General features: G+C 33.6%; 1 protein-coding gene across 1 annotated transcript; it reads left to right on the top strand.

Annotated features, from left to right (window-relative positions):
• Positions 1-9,585: 9,585 nt before the first annotated feature.
• On the top strand, positions 9,586-12,197 carry LOC131427928 (1-acyl-sn-glycerol-3-phosphate acyltransferase beta-like). The gene is made up of 4 exons (XM_058591518.1): positions 9,586-9,721; positions 9,777-9,981; positions 10,038-10,171; positions 11,513-12,197. Exons 1-4 carry the CDS (start codon positions 9,691-9,693, stop codon positions 12,070-12,072), a joined length of 930 nt encoding a protein of 309 aa, XP_058447501.1. The 5' UTR covers positions 9,586-9,690; the 3' UTR covers positions 12,073-12,197.
• The last annotated feature ends 1,282 nt before the right edge of the window (positions 12,198-13,479 follow it).

The following is a 13,479-nucleotide window of genomic DNA, read 5'->3' as shown; positions in this document are numbered from 1 at the left end:
ACACCTGCCAATGAAAAATTGAATCAAGAACAGGAGGATTCTTTCGGAAATTTTCATATCAGCAGTAGTGATTTGGAACATTTTTATCGTTTATTCAAGAGTACAAATAGATATCAGCAATAAAAGTACACTCGGAGTAGAAGAAAATCGATTTCAAAGTGATTACTACTATTTTTTTTTAGTGTAAACTACGATTAAAAATGGAAAATTTTCAGGAATGTGTGAAATTGGGTAAGGTTAGGTTTTTTTTTCGGATCAACACTTTTTTAAACAGAAACCAGTGTAATGTTGATTTCTCGAGTACTAGAATGTTTAGCGATCGAGTACTACTTATTTTGGATACTTTATTTGTTATTTCCAGGCATTTGAAAAATGGTATCAAACCAAGTATAATGCTCTATTCTCAATAAACGGTAGAATTCGCACAATGAACTAAGATCAACATTACCACCTCAGAGTAAAAACTTTTTTTTCAACTTCTACTATGATTTTTCAAATGAATTTTCCCGTTTTCGTAAAAAATCGTTGAAAAGGTAGAGTAATTAGAAATTTTCCTACCGATTTGACAGCTCTTGCTGAAAGTATCATCTCTAAACAAGCAGTGCCTCTGCATTTCAGTTTTTCGACAATATGCCAATAGTTCACACTTAAAACCAATTCTCGAGCTCGGTAAAGTAAAATGTAATCAATATTATGATCTCCGAAATTCGTTCAAAATATTTACTGTTTTTTTGGCAAAGTGCATCTTTTTCCGAAATTTCGTATAACTTTTTGCTGAACTCATCAGTGAAAATATAAGTTAGCTTTTGTCGAATTCCGGCAAGGCAACTGTCATTTACGCTTTACATTTTTGCTTGGAAGGAAGCAGTTACTTTCTGATGCAATATTTTGCAGAAGTTTTCCGATGGCCACTCAAAAAATGGAGCATATTTTGAAAGTAGTCCAGAAGGAAGATGTGAGAATCTACTATCTTTTCAGTGAGTACAATAACTACAAATTGTTATTTATAGAAATCGTCTTCCATAGGCTGCTTTTACTGCCAAGAAGTTATTACGGGATGCCGAATTACGAGACGCCACGACTGGTAGTAATATCAGACGAATTTGATGAAGGTGATTGCTCCCTGGTCTGGAGAAATATCGAAATCCTTTTTGAAGAATCCAACCAACTCTTTTGCGATCGCTGCGCTGCCCGAGTGGCGAACTTTGAACTAAGCGATGGTGATAATTTTCAGATTTTGCTTGAAGATTCGAACAAAATGCAGGGTTTTTATTTTTTGGCATTAAAAATGCCTTACTCTTCACTATATGGGGCCGGGTGTCAATTAAAAGTTTCAAAAATAGTCGCGTAACCTTTTTGTGTCATAATTTTGAACGTTAATAACTCGGTCATTTGTTGATGGATTGTTATAATTTAACAACCAATCGATTCGGAAACTTTTAACTTAAACATGTATGACGACGTCGTTTCAGTATTTCAATAGCATACTATTGAAAAAATGGTTAGAATCGACCTATGTTTTCATCCACCAATCCCCGCTGTGCAAAATGACGTCAACTTCTTGTTCGGCATAGGAGGCTTTGCGTCATGCATAAAAAACACCGCAACGTTATGCGTAGTATGAAGAGAAATCTATAAATATAGGCTGCACAATATTTCTTTGCCTAGTTGATGTTTGACTGTGAATGAAACAAGTAGCTCGTCCAGTGAGCTGATGACTGGATTGTATATGCGTTCACTTGCTGGATTGTCGCTTTTGCATTATGTGTTGGTGAAATTTCCTGCTATCAGCGCAACACCGTTTTCGCTTGAGTATCTTATATATCATCCAGTATTGAAGAACCGAATTAGCGTGGTTACCGATTCTTTTGAAATATCCCTTGTATTCAGCAAATTTTTGGTCGATTTTGCCATTAAAAATGCCTTACACTTCGCTTCCCGAGGCTGGGTGTCAATTTAAAACATGCAAAACTAATCGCGTAACATTTTTCTGTCATAATTTTAAACGCTTATAACTTAGTCATTTGTTGATGGATTTATATAATTCAACAACCAATCGATTCAGAAACATTTAACTTAAACTTATGAGATGACGTTATTTGAACATTTCAATTGCATACCTCGATGATTTGTTAATGGATTATCCTAATTTAAATGATTCCAAAGCTTCAATATTGTAAGCTTGAAAATCTTTTAATTTGTCAACGGATCGGTTTGCATACTTAAATCTCCATTCCCATACGAACAAAACGGTGGCGCGAAAATGGATTCAGTATAAAGTTGTGTTATGATGATAATCATAGATACTTCTTCTTCATTATATGTGACTGAACAAGTTGTTGTCTCACCACGCGTTGTAACTATGACAATGTTCATTCATATGTTAATAACATCAAGTTACAATATTAACAAAATTTCGGAATTTTGTTGCGTATCCATTCCGTATATTCCTAATATGCCAAAGCGAAAATCAATGTAAGTAACTAAATATTTTATGCGGACTGTTTCACATGCTTCCTTCCTCGTATTGTTGCCATATTATTTACCGACATTTTCCGAAGATTATTGACGATTTTGAAGAAGGATTAATAAAATTACACTATTACTGAGTTTACGGGTACAACATCTTTCGTTAAAATAAATAAAATCTTTTCTTGGATCAATTAACTGTTTATAAAATTAATAAGTTTGTACGTTTCTCGAAAATTATTATCATAAAATAAAAGTTTTATTTGTTCAGGTTTAAATGTTTAGGTTGTTTGTATCTAAAATTGAGCTTTCGGGTAACTTTGAGTTCATCATAATTGACTTCTAGTTAAAGGACGTTATTCAAAAACTTAACAGTGTAAAATTTGTGGAAAGGGATCAAAATTGAATAGAATCAATAATCAAGAAAGATTCTAATTGTCAATTTTATCATTCGCTAACAATCTCAGCGCTTAAACTAGAGCAAGTTTGTAATTAGTCAATTGAATATATTTTTAGTCTAGTGTGTCATCATCATTATCATCTTTATTTTTGTATTAATTATGAAGACCCTAGAAACGTTTCATTTTTAATGTTATTGTGCTCGGTCGTATCTTGAATACAACCCTCTAATTTTTTTCTTATGAATCGAATACTAACATACAAAAAAGTGTGAAAATTTGATAAAAAAATTGATCATTAATGATTCAGTAACTTTCCGTGGTATGTTTGATTGATATTTACGGAGAAATCGTAACATGAAATACCAAATTCGAAGAAGTGAGGTTGGGTACTGTTTTCATATCTGAGATATTCTTTGTTTTTTGGGTTGGATTTTGAGATTAATTGATAAATTATGATCAAAAGTTTTATGACTAGTCTATTTACTCATGTTTTATCATCTAAATCAAATCTGTATGTGAATTGAAAATTTCAAATTTCATCCAAGGTTGTCAAGAGTATAGGACAATTTGAAATCATATGTTTGATGACAACACGTGAATAATCGTTTTTCTTACCCATATTTGTAAGGTTTTGCATCTACATTCTTTCAAACTCAAGTAAATTGAAAAATTCGTCAAAATTTCTCTAAATACATGGGATATGTCGAAACAATCACCATAACACTATCTCGTGGTGATCACGCTGATTGGATTGTTCAATTGGATAGCATATGTTCTGAATTTACTGTTTTTTGCATGACTTCTACTCTGTTTTGCGTGAAATGCAACCCAACAGATGAACTATTTTTATTTTTTTAACACTGTTTGTTTCAAAGTAGAGGTATTGAGTACTACCGGTAATAAATTCATTACTCTTCCTAATATTTTTTTGCATCTTTTGTATTTTGTTTACGTTCATACGAGAATAAAACGAAACCTTGACATTGCCATCGAATATTTATAATTCCGAAAAAATAGAACCGATTTCTTTTGTTCACTTTCAATAGCAGGAATCTCGGTAACTCATAAATTCCACTTGAACATACAGTAAAAGTTTTGCTGAATGTACAGTAAACTTTTTGCTGGCAATTTCTGTAATAAGTGACGTTTATCAAACTTGAGGTTGACGAGACTCCGCCATTTTATCTTTTGACGAGATGATTACCGAGTACTCGGCTGTGCAAGTCTCGGCAATTATTTTGTCGAGATTCAGCGAAAAAAAAAAGTGTGTTCCCCATCAAAATGATAAAAAAGTCGATTCAAACATAAATATTGGCACAATGACGCTGCAATCAAATGTAGGCGCTGCTTGTTTAGATATGATACATTCAGCAAGAGCTTTCCACTCGGTAGGAAAGTTTTTAAATACTTCACCTTTTTAACGATTTCTTATAAAAATGGCCAAATTCATTTAAAAAATCTTAGTAGAAGAGGAAGAAATAGTTTTCACTCTGAGGTGGTAATGTTGATCATAATTTATTGTGCGAAAACTACCGTTTATTTAGAAATGAGCATTACTCTTGGTTCAATACCATTTTTCAAATGCTCGGAAATAACAAATACAGCATCCAAAATAAATAGTACTCGATTGCTAAACATTCTAGTACTCGAGAAATTAACATTACACTGGTTTCTGTTTAAAAAAAATTTGGTCCTAATAAACCTAACCTTATCCAATTTCACACATTTCTGAAGATTTTCCATGTTTAATCGTAGTCCACACTAAAAAAAGTAGTAGTAATCACTTTGAAATCAATTTTCTTCTACTACTTCTAGTTTACTTTTATTGCTGAGTATTACTATTATTACTTGTACGATGGAATAAACGAAAAAATCGTTGCAAATTACTGCTGTCGATATGAAAATTTTCGGAGTATAACGCAAAAGTAATTTTACTTGACGTGCCATCTAAGTTTCATTATTTGAACCATTCTTAGGACGACGATTGAAGTTCACACGGGCTCTTACGGGGAATTCATATAATTGCAATTATATTGTAGAATTTTGGGATCTGATGCAAGAACTGTTCATTTGAAAATGTAAGAAAATTGTTTTCTTTTTTTTCGTGAAATCATTTTTGATTTTATAGATAGAAAGAAAAATATCGAGATCCGGAATTTGTTTCGGTTCGGCGGATGTTATTTCGAACGCTAGAGAAATAAATCAAAAGGCGGTACGGTCCTTCAAGTGTCATTTCATGATGCACGCGTCGAATAAAATCATTTGAAAATGATCAACATAACATTTTCTCACCTGCTAAAATTGGAACTAAAAATTTTCATAGTTTAAAACAGAATCTCGGGTGCTGCAAAAATAACAGGGGTGGAAAATGATATTTCTCGCACTAAAATTAACTTTTCGCTTGAACAAATTACGTTGTAAATAAGTTATAAATTATTTTACTAGTGGAAATTGAATTTCCCTTGTATTTTGACAGATACATCCTTGCACACGTACGCTTCTAGCTGTGAAACATAACGTTGGTCGCCCATAAGAAGAGAAATATTTTTCTGTAGAAAGAAGGCAGTGGTCTTGTCCTAGTCTGATAAACAATTGCTTTTATCGATTATTAAGCAGGAATAAAGGAACCACAGGAGAAACGTTTGCCTCTCCTAAAAAGTTCAGCAATCTTGACTGCATTAAACGATACAAATAAACGATATATATTATTGACAGCTTTACTATTTTTGGTTTACAAACTTATTCGGGAAACAAATTTTTACCGGGAAAATCACCCAAAGCTCTACATGAAATTTCTGTGCAAAAATTACTGAAATCTATAAAATTTTCTGAGTGTGTAACTTCGAGATTAACTTTCAATATAATTTTCTAATTTTTGATGCAAAAATGTGCGATTCAGCTAATTGCTGTGGTTAAAACATAAATTTTCGATTACCTTGTTCAAATGGACGTGAATAGTCGGTATATTTCATGGCTAAAAAAGATTATGCAAGCAGCATGAAAGCTAGATTTTCAACCAAGGCCATATACAATTCGACTCAGTTCGTTGAGCTTGCAAAATGTGCCAAGTAATCGTGACGCATTTCAACCCAACACTATTGCAGCTTGAAAAATTCTCGTAAACAAATTGATTAAATGCCATTGACAGGTCTCATAACTTTTTCTATGGAAACAATTTCAACTGTAGATTATAAATGTCATGAAGCAATAAGAGTACTGAAATAATGTTTTACAAAACAAAATTCAAATATTGAAAAAGATATTAATTATTCAAAGAAAATACATGCATATCAATATTAATACTTGTAGAGTCAAACTTCGCGACACTTTCGGACCAAAAATAGATTACTCGATCATTTACTTCGTAACCAGCAGTTTATTTAATTCCGTTCGATGCCGTGATTTCGTCACTCTTTTTAACTGATCGCATTTAAAACGTTTTTTGCTATCCAACCGGAACTTACCCCTTCCTCTTTTGTATTTGACATATCTAGTAATCTTTTTCATAAGCACGTATCTATACTCTACAATATCTACAGTAATGTTTTTCATAAGGACGTATCTATACTCTAAAATACTGTTTATGGCGCATTGTTTCTACATTACATGTTTTTATCGCTCCAGTCTGAATAAAACTTTTACTTTGATTGGATTTTAACCCTGGCTGTCTGATTTCGTAGCTCGCTAGTATCACCTGGAACTGTCAATGCACTTGATTCTTGCTATGGTTTGTTCAGAAATAAGAATGTTACTTTGTCACTTCAGTGGCATTATAGTGGTTTCACATTTCACATATGTATATATGCTACCAATACATAATTCCGAAGTAAATGAAGAGCCGTTGGTTTCCGTTGATAATATCACTTCTGCACTACCGACAAATAGGGTAAGGGCTCCCTATTTCATCTCATTTGTAAGGACGTCGCCTTCAAACCTCGATTAAGCCACTAAAATCACTATCACTATTTCATATTACTGCTTCATTCGCCTTGCTCCACATTGAGATTTGATTCACATTCCTTGGAAATTAAAATAATGTTCATAAAACAGCAAAAAAAAAACTCTTATGAAATGTTTACTACTCTGCTCCTAATTTCATCTCAATGGATTTTTATCCATCCTATCGTTGATCCTTTATTCATCCTATAAATTAGCAATGGCGACAGCAATCAAAACGAAATATTCCACTATTACACTCTCAGGTTCAAAATGTCAGAATTCTTCTTAAAAACGGCCTAATGCCAACTATGAGACAATATACGACATTTTTAGAACCAGTTTGAAATCATTTCAACGTTTAAAAATTTTTAACTCGTTTCCGTTACCCCTCGCTTTAAATTTTAAATTTGACTGAAAAGTTAATTTGATGAACTTTAAATAAAAACAAAACTGTGATTGTTACTATTTATTCATTAGCCCCTCTTATAACCAAGTGTAGAGCCAGAGATGCCATTTATACAGATTTATATGTATTGTATAGATTTTTGCGTTCGCATACTGGTTTAAATCAAAGTACCGATTTTGTAAAGATTTCCCAAATTTAATACAGATTTGTACAGGTTCATATAAAGAAAAAAGTAAAAAATTAGACTTTTCTCTCTGAGTATCTATTAGTATTTGATTGCAGTGATTCTTTAAAAGTTCATTAATCAACGGACAAATCACATGTTAAAGTGAAAATCTTTCATGTAGATAATTGATTATGAACACTGACAAACATTTATATTAAAATTTGGAACCAATTTGAACTATTTGAAGCCAGATACTTTCATAGAATATGTATTACGTTGCATAGAAAGTCTATATCTGGTCTAACTGTTTTCACTAATAAAATGATGTTAACAGATTTTATTAGTGAAAACAGATTTAACATCATTTTATTAGTGGAAACAGATAGACCAGATGTAGAGTTTCTATGCAACGTAATACATATTTTCTATGAAAATATCTGGCATCTCTGTGCACAGCCGATGAAACACACACACTTCACAGCGTTATGTTAACGTATAGCGGAATGAAACCAGTGCTACTAGATTTGCCACAATGGTTATTTCATTAGTATTTAATATGCTCTTCCTGGTAATATTCGAAGCCAAAACAGTTTAATTGAAATATTAATATCAATAATATAATTAAACTAATGTCACGGATACCAAAAAAAAAACTTTTTGATGAGATTTTGAAGAAGAAAAACAATTTTTGTTTTGTAACATTATGAGATAACTTGGCAACTTTGCGAAACCAAATGAGATGAAAACAAAGCGCAATCAAGTGAACTAAGTGAAAAACTTTCATCTCATATTTTTAAAGACTTTTATTGTTTGTCGGGTAGTTTTTGAAGTATTAAATCGTTAATTAAACAAGTAGCAAGTGAACATTACTAATTATGAAGTCATCCAGCATTCAATGGTAGTGTAATTGTGCGAAAAAGTGATCATGTTTTGAGACGAATCGATTAGTAGATAATCAGAAACATGACGAACTGTAAATCTTGAGACGAAAATGTGTCCTAAATTGAAAAGTGAGGTTATTTGAAATGAAAAAAACGATAACCGAAGAACTTAAAACCATTTATTTCAATAGGAAAGTGTGACAATAGCTTTTATAATTATTTTAAAACATTTCACAGTTTGGTTCAGGTAGGTTTTAAAATATTATTCATGTTCAAAGTAATGAGGTGAAGGGAAGAGATGGAAATAGGAGCTCAGATGAAATAGGGAGCCGTTACCCTATTGGTACATAAAGTTAAATTTAGACTAGTTTTCAATTATAGAACCAATCAACTTTTTATTCACAATGATGCTAAATAAGGAACAATGCTTCTAAATTTGGCTCAAAACAGTACTCTTCTTGTACTTAACGCAGTAACATATTTTTTCGTCATACCATCGAAAATGTGATCAGCAATTTATGATACAATTTTCAGTAGTATGAGATACCTAAAGTAATTAAAAATTCAAATTTTCTGAAATTTTTCAGTATAAACGTTGGAAAACTCATGACGCCTGTGTTGACCATTTTCTGTCAGTCGTCGAGCAAGCATATTATTTGGCTTATTACTAGGCCTACAATCAATGCTAAAAACAATGTTTGGGTGGGAATGAATAATACTTCTGTAGAAGTGACGCAAAAGTTCGATACGATTGCACCTATTTTCATCATATTCATCTTTAAACCAATGTATTAAACAGAACTGGCGAAACTTATTCGGATTATACTCTGGAACATAATTTTGAAACTTAATTTTGAAATTGAACTCAGAACCTGGATTCTGGTTTACCTGAATTTTGAAATTAATTCAAAGTTTAGAATTTAGCTTGAAAATTTAATTACTCGTTAGTAATGTCAGAACTTATCTCTCGCGTGAAGACCTTTATTTAATTTCATTTTGAATAGTTCGAACCTCGGTTGCTTGGATGAGCGTTTCGTTTCCTCAAAAGATGCGAAAGAAAGTTATCATTCCGATGCGATTTAAGTATTCTAGCCAAAATTGACTGTCAACAATGTTGTTTCATGTAAGAATCATTAACCACGACGAACGATGGCGGAGTGCGGGCAAGCATCATCATCATCGTCGCGTTATCATTGCCGGCGTCGACATCATCGATGCCGCCACCGCCATACGCTCGGTTATCACAAATTTGGCGGAATGAACTGATTATCGTCTATTGTTATTATTGCCAAATGAACGACAATTCGGGTATGTCTTAGAAGTTTCGAAAAGTGGCCTGACAGTCCGTATTAGACGTTTGCCAAGATAGAACCGAAACAGTTTATTACTTTTGTTTTGAACTTTGAACACTGAGCTGTCTAGGCCAGAATGACTGATTGCACAGTTTGTCAGTTTGCCGGTACGTTAGGTCAATCAATAAACGGGTGCTCCTAAACTGATTTTGTGAATTGCAGGATTAATCGTGCGATACTACCTTTACGCATGGCTCGTAGCAATCGGAATTTGGATCCTGTTGATTGTGGCTACCAAAGTAGGCGCAGATGGAAATAAATTCAAGTACTACGCAAAATATGGAATGATTTATTTTGCGACTCAGGCCTTTACTACACTCTATGTACCGATTTCGTTGCTAAGGCCACGGAATCCAGCAAATGCTCGGTAAAAATATGTTCAAATTTGATCCGATTTTGTTCTAATGTCCGGTGAAATTTTAGAATAATTTCAACCATCGTTTCGCACGCGTCATCACTTCTACCGATAACTTGGGAATTGCGAAATGCTGAAATTTTGAAGCAAGCCAAAGGAGCAGTAGTGATGGCCAATCATCAGTCGTCAATGGATATTTTGGGTAACGTATGAAATAAATAACTTCAAGGGTAATTCATCTAAATCCATTCAGAGGCTCTTATCGATAGCAGCGATAACAGTCAAACGAATTCAGCTACTGTCGAGCCTTAGAATGTTTGATTAGGTTCAATCGCAACCGCACAAGATAAGGTTTGGTTTTTAGTTAAAATGCACCTGAGAGGTACAAATTATGCAACGTATTTTGTCAACGTGCGTTGCAACTGCTGCTTGGCTGGAAGGTATTTCTTCCAACAAAAGTTGTGTAAAGATTTCAATGCATAGGCATTACAAGTTGCCATTAGTTTGCGCAAAAGATTGGTTTAATTTTTCCATATTTTTAATTTGTATCCTTATTTGCATAGAAAACAAAACGTAGTCCTACATCAAAAATACTTCATCCGTGCTGTGTTGTTTGGTGCTTTCTCATTCACGTCATAGCAATATTTAAGAAGTTAAGAATTGTTTTCCATTTCCGTTTCCAGGTGCTTTTCAAAACTGAAGTATTTGTTACTCACCAAAATTAAACCAATTATCGGATTGAAATTTCGTTTCTCACCTTTTCTTCTCTCCGCCAATTTTTTTTACAACCGATTTTATCAGTGTTCATCTTGTTTATTCACCAATTTTCTTCAAATTCATCCCTATTTCAATGGTTTTGGGAAGTTTGCGAAGTTCCGTCTTCACTTAAACTATCACTGACAGACAATTTGAACTTTTTAGCTATATTTTAAATTGACATATTTTGACGGTTCTTTCTACTATCAATTGGAGTAAAAATTGAATTGTTTTGATATCCTTATGTTGCGCTTTTCAGTAAGCATAATTGAAATCACAAAACATCAATGATTGACGTTGATTCATGTTTTTAAAACCGGATCTAGAAACGGCAAGGGAAAACGACGTATTCTTGCATTCTTTATTTCGATAAGAATATTCCGAGAATGAAAACGCACTGAACTGCAAGAAGTATTTTTTTCACTTAAATGTTTAAAAACTCAACGCTTACTCTAATATATGAATAAATGCGAGAGAACTTATGGCAACGAGTTTATTTTACTCAAATCCATACTCAAATTTTGAATTATTGTTCCAGTTTATGAATTTGAGTAATCGCAACTCAAATCATGAGTTATGTTCAAAGAGCGTGTAGATCCTCGGTATGAATAACTATGAAACTTGACAGATTATTTGATTGATTAATTTTACTGATACGGTATAGTAGATTTTTGGTGTCCCATTTTTATCGAATACATCCTTTACTTGTAGATAGTACTACGTTAGATACACTGGAATATTTACTTTCAAAACAGCTCTAGTAATTTCGTTTCTTAATTTTTTTCAGGTCTTATGACACTCTGGAGCACCCTGCGAAATGTTATTTCGATCGCCAAGAAGGAAATGGTTTACATTCTTCCTTTCGGTCCATCGGTTTGGCTGGCCGGAATAACCTTCATCAATCGTCAGAACCGTGTATCGGCCATGAAAACATTGGACGGCTGTAAGCGCGACATGATCGAGAAAGGTTACAAAATGTATCTCTACCCGGAGGGAACCAGATATCCGGAACGGGGTATGTTACCCTTCAAGAAGGGTGGTTTCCACACGGCCATACAGGCCGGTGTTCCCATCATTCCGGTGGTGTTCTCCCATATGTACTTCATCGAGTCGAAGAAGTATATTTTCAAACCGGGTCACGTAATTATCAACGTGTTGGAACCGATTCCTACCAAAGGGGTGAATAAGGATAATCTAGATGAATTGATTGAGCGGACCCGGACTGCTATGTTTAATGAATACGAGAAACTGTCGGCCGAAATGGATGCCAACCTAGCCGATCCAAGATGGCTACGAAGCAAATGCCCAAGGTTAACTATTTATGATGGCGATAAAAAGTCAAAGTAGGTTAATTTGTGATGGACGGGAATTCGCTTTGCTACTTCTGCCGTTTAAGTAGTCTTACCAATAATAATAATAATAAGGATTTGAAGCGGTTACAGATGATGGTTCAATTTAAGTTATATAGTTCTAGTAAGATGTTGAAATAAACGATTGAAATTTAATTGACTTTTTTAATTCAATTGCCAAGCCGTGTAACGAAACTGTTGTTCTTAAGAATTAAATTGAGAGTTACGCATGATCCTACCGAGGTAAGGTCAAATAAATGGAGAAATATAAATTTATAACATTTGTAGAACAGATTAAAGTAGACAACAAGTAAGCAGTATGTAGCTCCAAAACTTTGAACAGAAAACAGAATAGTAGATATAAGCAGTTGTAGCTCTTGTTCCACACAGTGTAAATCCTAAGAACAATCTTCCAAGTAATTCTTGGACCATGGAACATCACATATGGATTCACAGGGTTTCAGATCATATACAGATTATCCTACATACTTTTGTGTATGAACGTAGTTCGATTTTACCTTATGATAAAAAAAGAACCTGAATTTTATTAAAAAACGCAACATTTCAATTTTTAATAAATTTCTTTATTATCGCCTTCAAAGTACTCTCCTCCTGCGGCAATGCATGCCAATGCTTGATCCAATTTTCCATACAAGTTTTATAGGCCGCCGAAGGTATGGCCTTTAGTTCACGCAGCGAATTCTCTTTTATGGTCTCTATGGTCTCAAATGTTGATGTTGTTGGGCGGCCAGGAATCTCATCATGATCCAAGCTTGTACGACCACCTTTGAAGCGTTTATACCACTCGTATGCCTGTGTTTTTTCCTAGACACGATTCACCAAAGGCCTTTTCTAACATTTTCAACGTTTCGGAACACTTAAATACATTTGCAACACAAAATTTGATGCACGCACGTTGTTATAAATTTTCATCCATTATAGAAATCGCCACACGAAAATTTTTCAACTTCTTTGTATAGACGCCAGACAAAAACTAATCGTACGATATGCGTCAAAATTTGACAGAATGTGTATAAAAGTGTTGCCAACGTTGAGAGAATAAAAGTTTACCGATTGGACAAGCGTGAGAATTTTAAAACGAAAATTCCGGTTCTTTTTTTATCATAAGGTATATGTTAGTTATACTTAAATCAAATGAAATTTATCCTTATCTACGCGCGAAATCGAAATAACGAAATTTTCATTCAATTTACGTGGCTCGCGTAAATTAAATTGAAGTTCCTTTGCGCCGACATAATTGAAATTAGTTTACTTGGTCATCGACTATCGAGATCTGTAAATCAGAATAGTTTATTTTCCAATTTTAAGGAAATCGCTATTCAGCACATGGTTGCCTACGAAACTGACATTTTCAAACCATTTACCCTATATCTTCGGAGCTGGA

The sequence above is a fragment of the Malaya genurostris genome, chromosome 2 (assembly GCF_030247185.1).
Source record: "Malaya genurostris strain Urasoe2022 chromosome 2, Malgen_1.1, whole genome shotgun sequence".
NCBI classification, from domain to species: Eukaryota; Metazoa; Arthropoda; class Insecta; order Diptera; family Culicidae; genus Malaya; species Malaya genurostris.
Note: the sequence above shows the minus strand (reverse complement) of the source record. Positions and strands in the feature narration are given on the sequence as shown.

Coding starts and splice junctions, on each gene's coding strand:
- LOC131427928 (XM_058591518.1), top strand. CDS start 9,691: ATGACTGATTGCACAGTTTGTCAGTTTGCCG. Junction 9,722..9,776: donor CACAGTTTGTCAGTTTGCCG/GTACGTTAGGTC, acceptor TGTGAATTGCAG/GATTAATCGTGCGATACTAC. Junction 9,982..10,037: donor CGGAATCCAGCAAATGCTCG/GTAAAAATATGT, acceptor GTGAAATTTTAG/AATAATTTCAACCATCGTTT.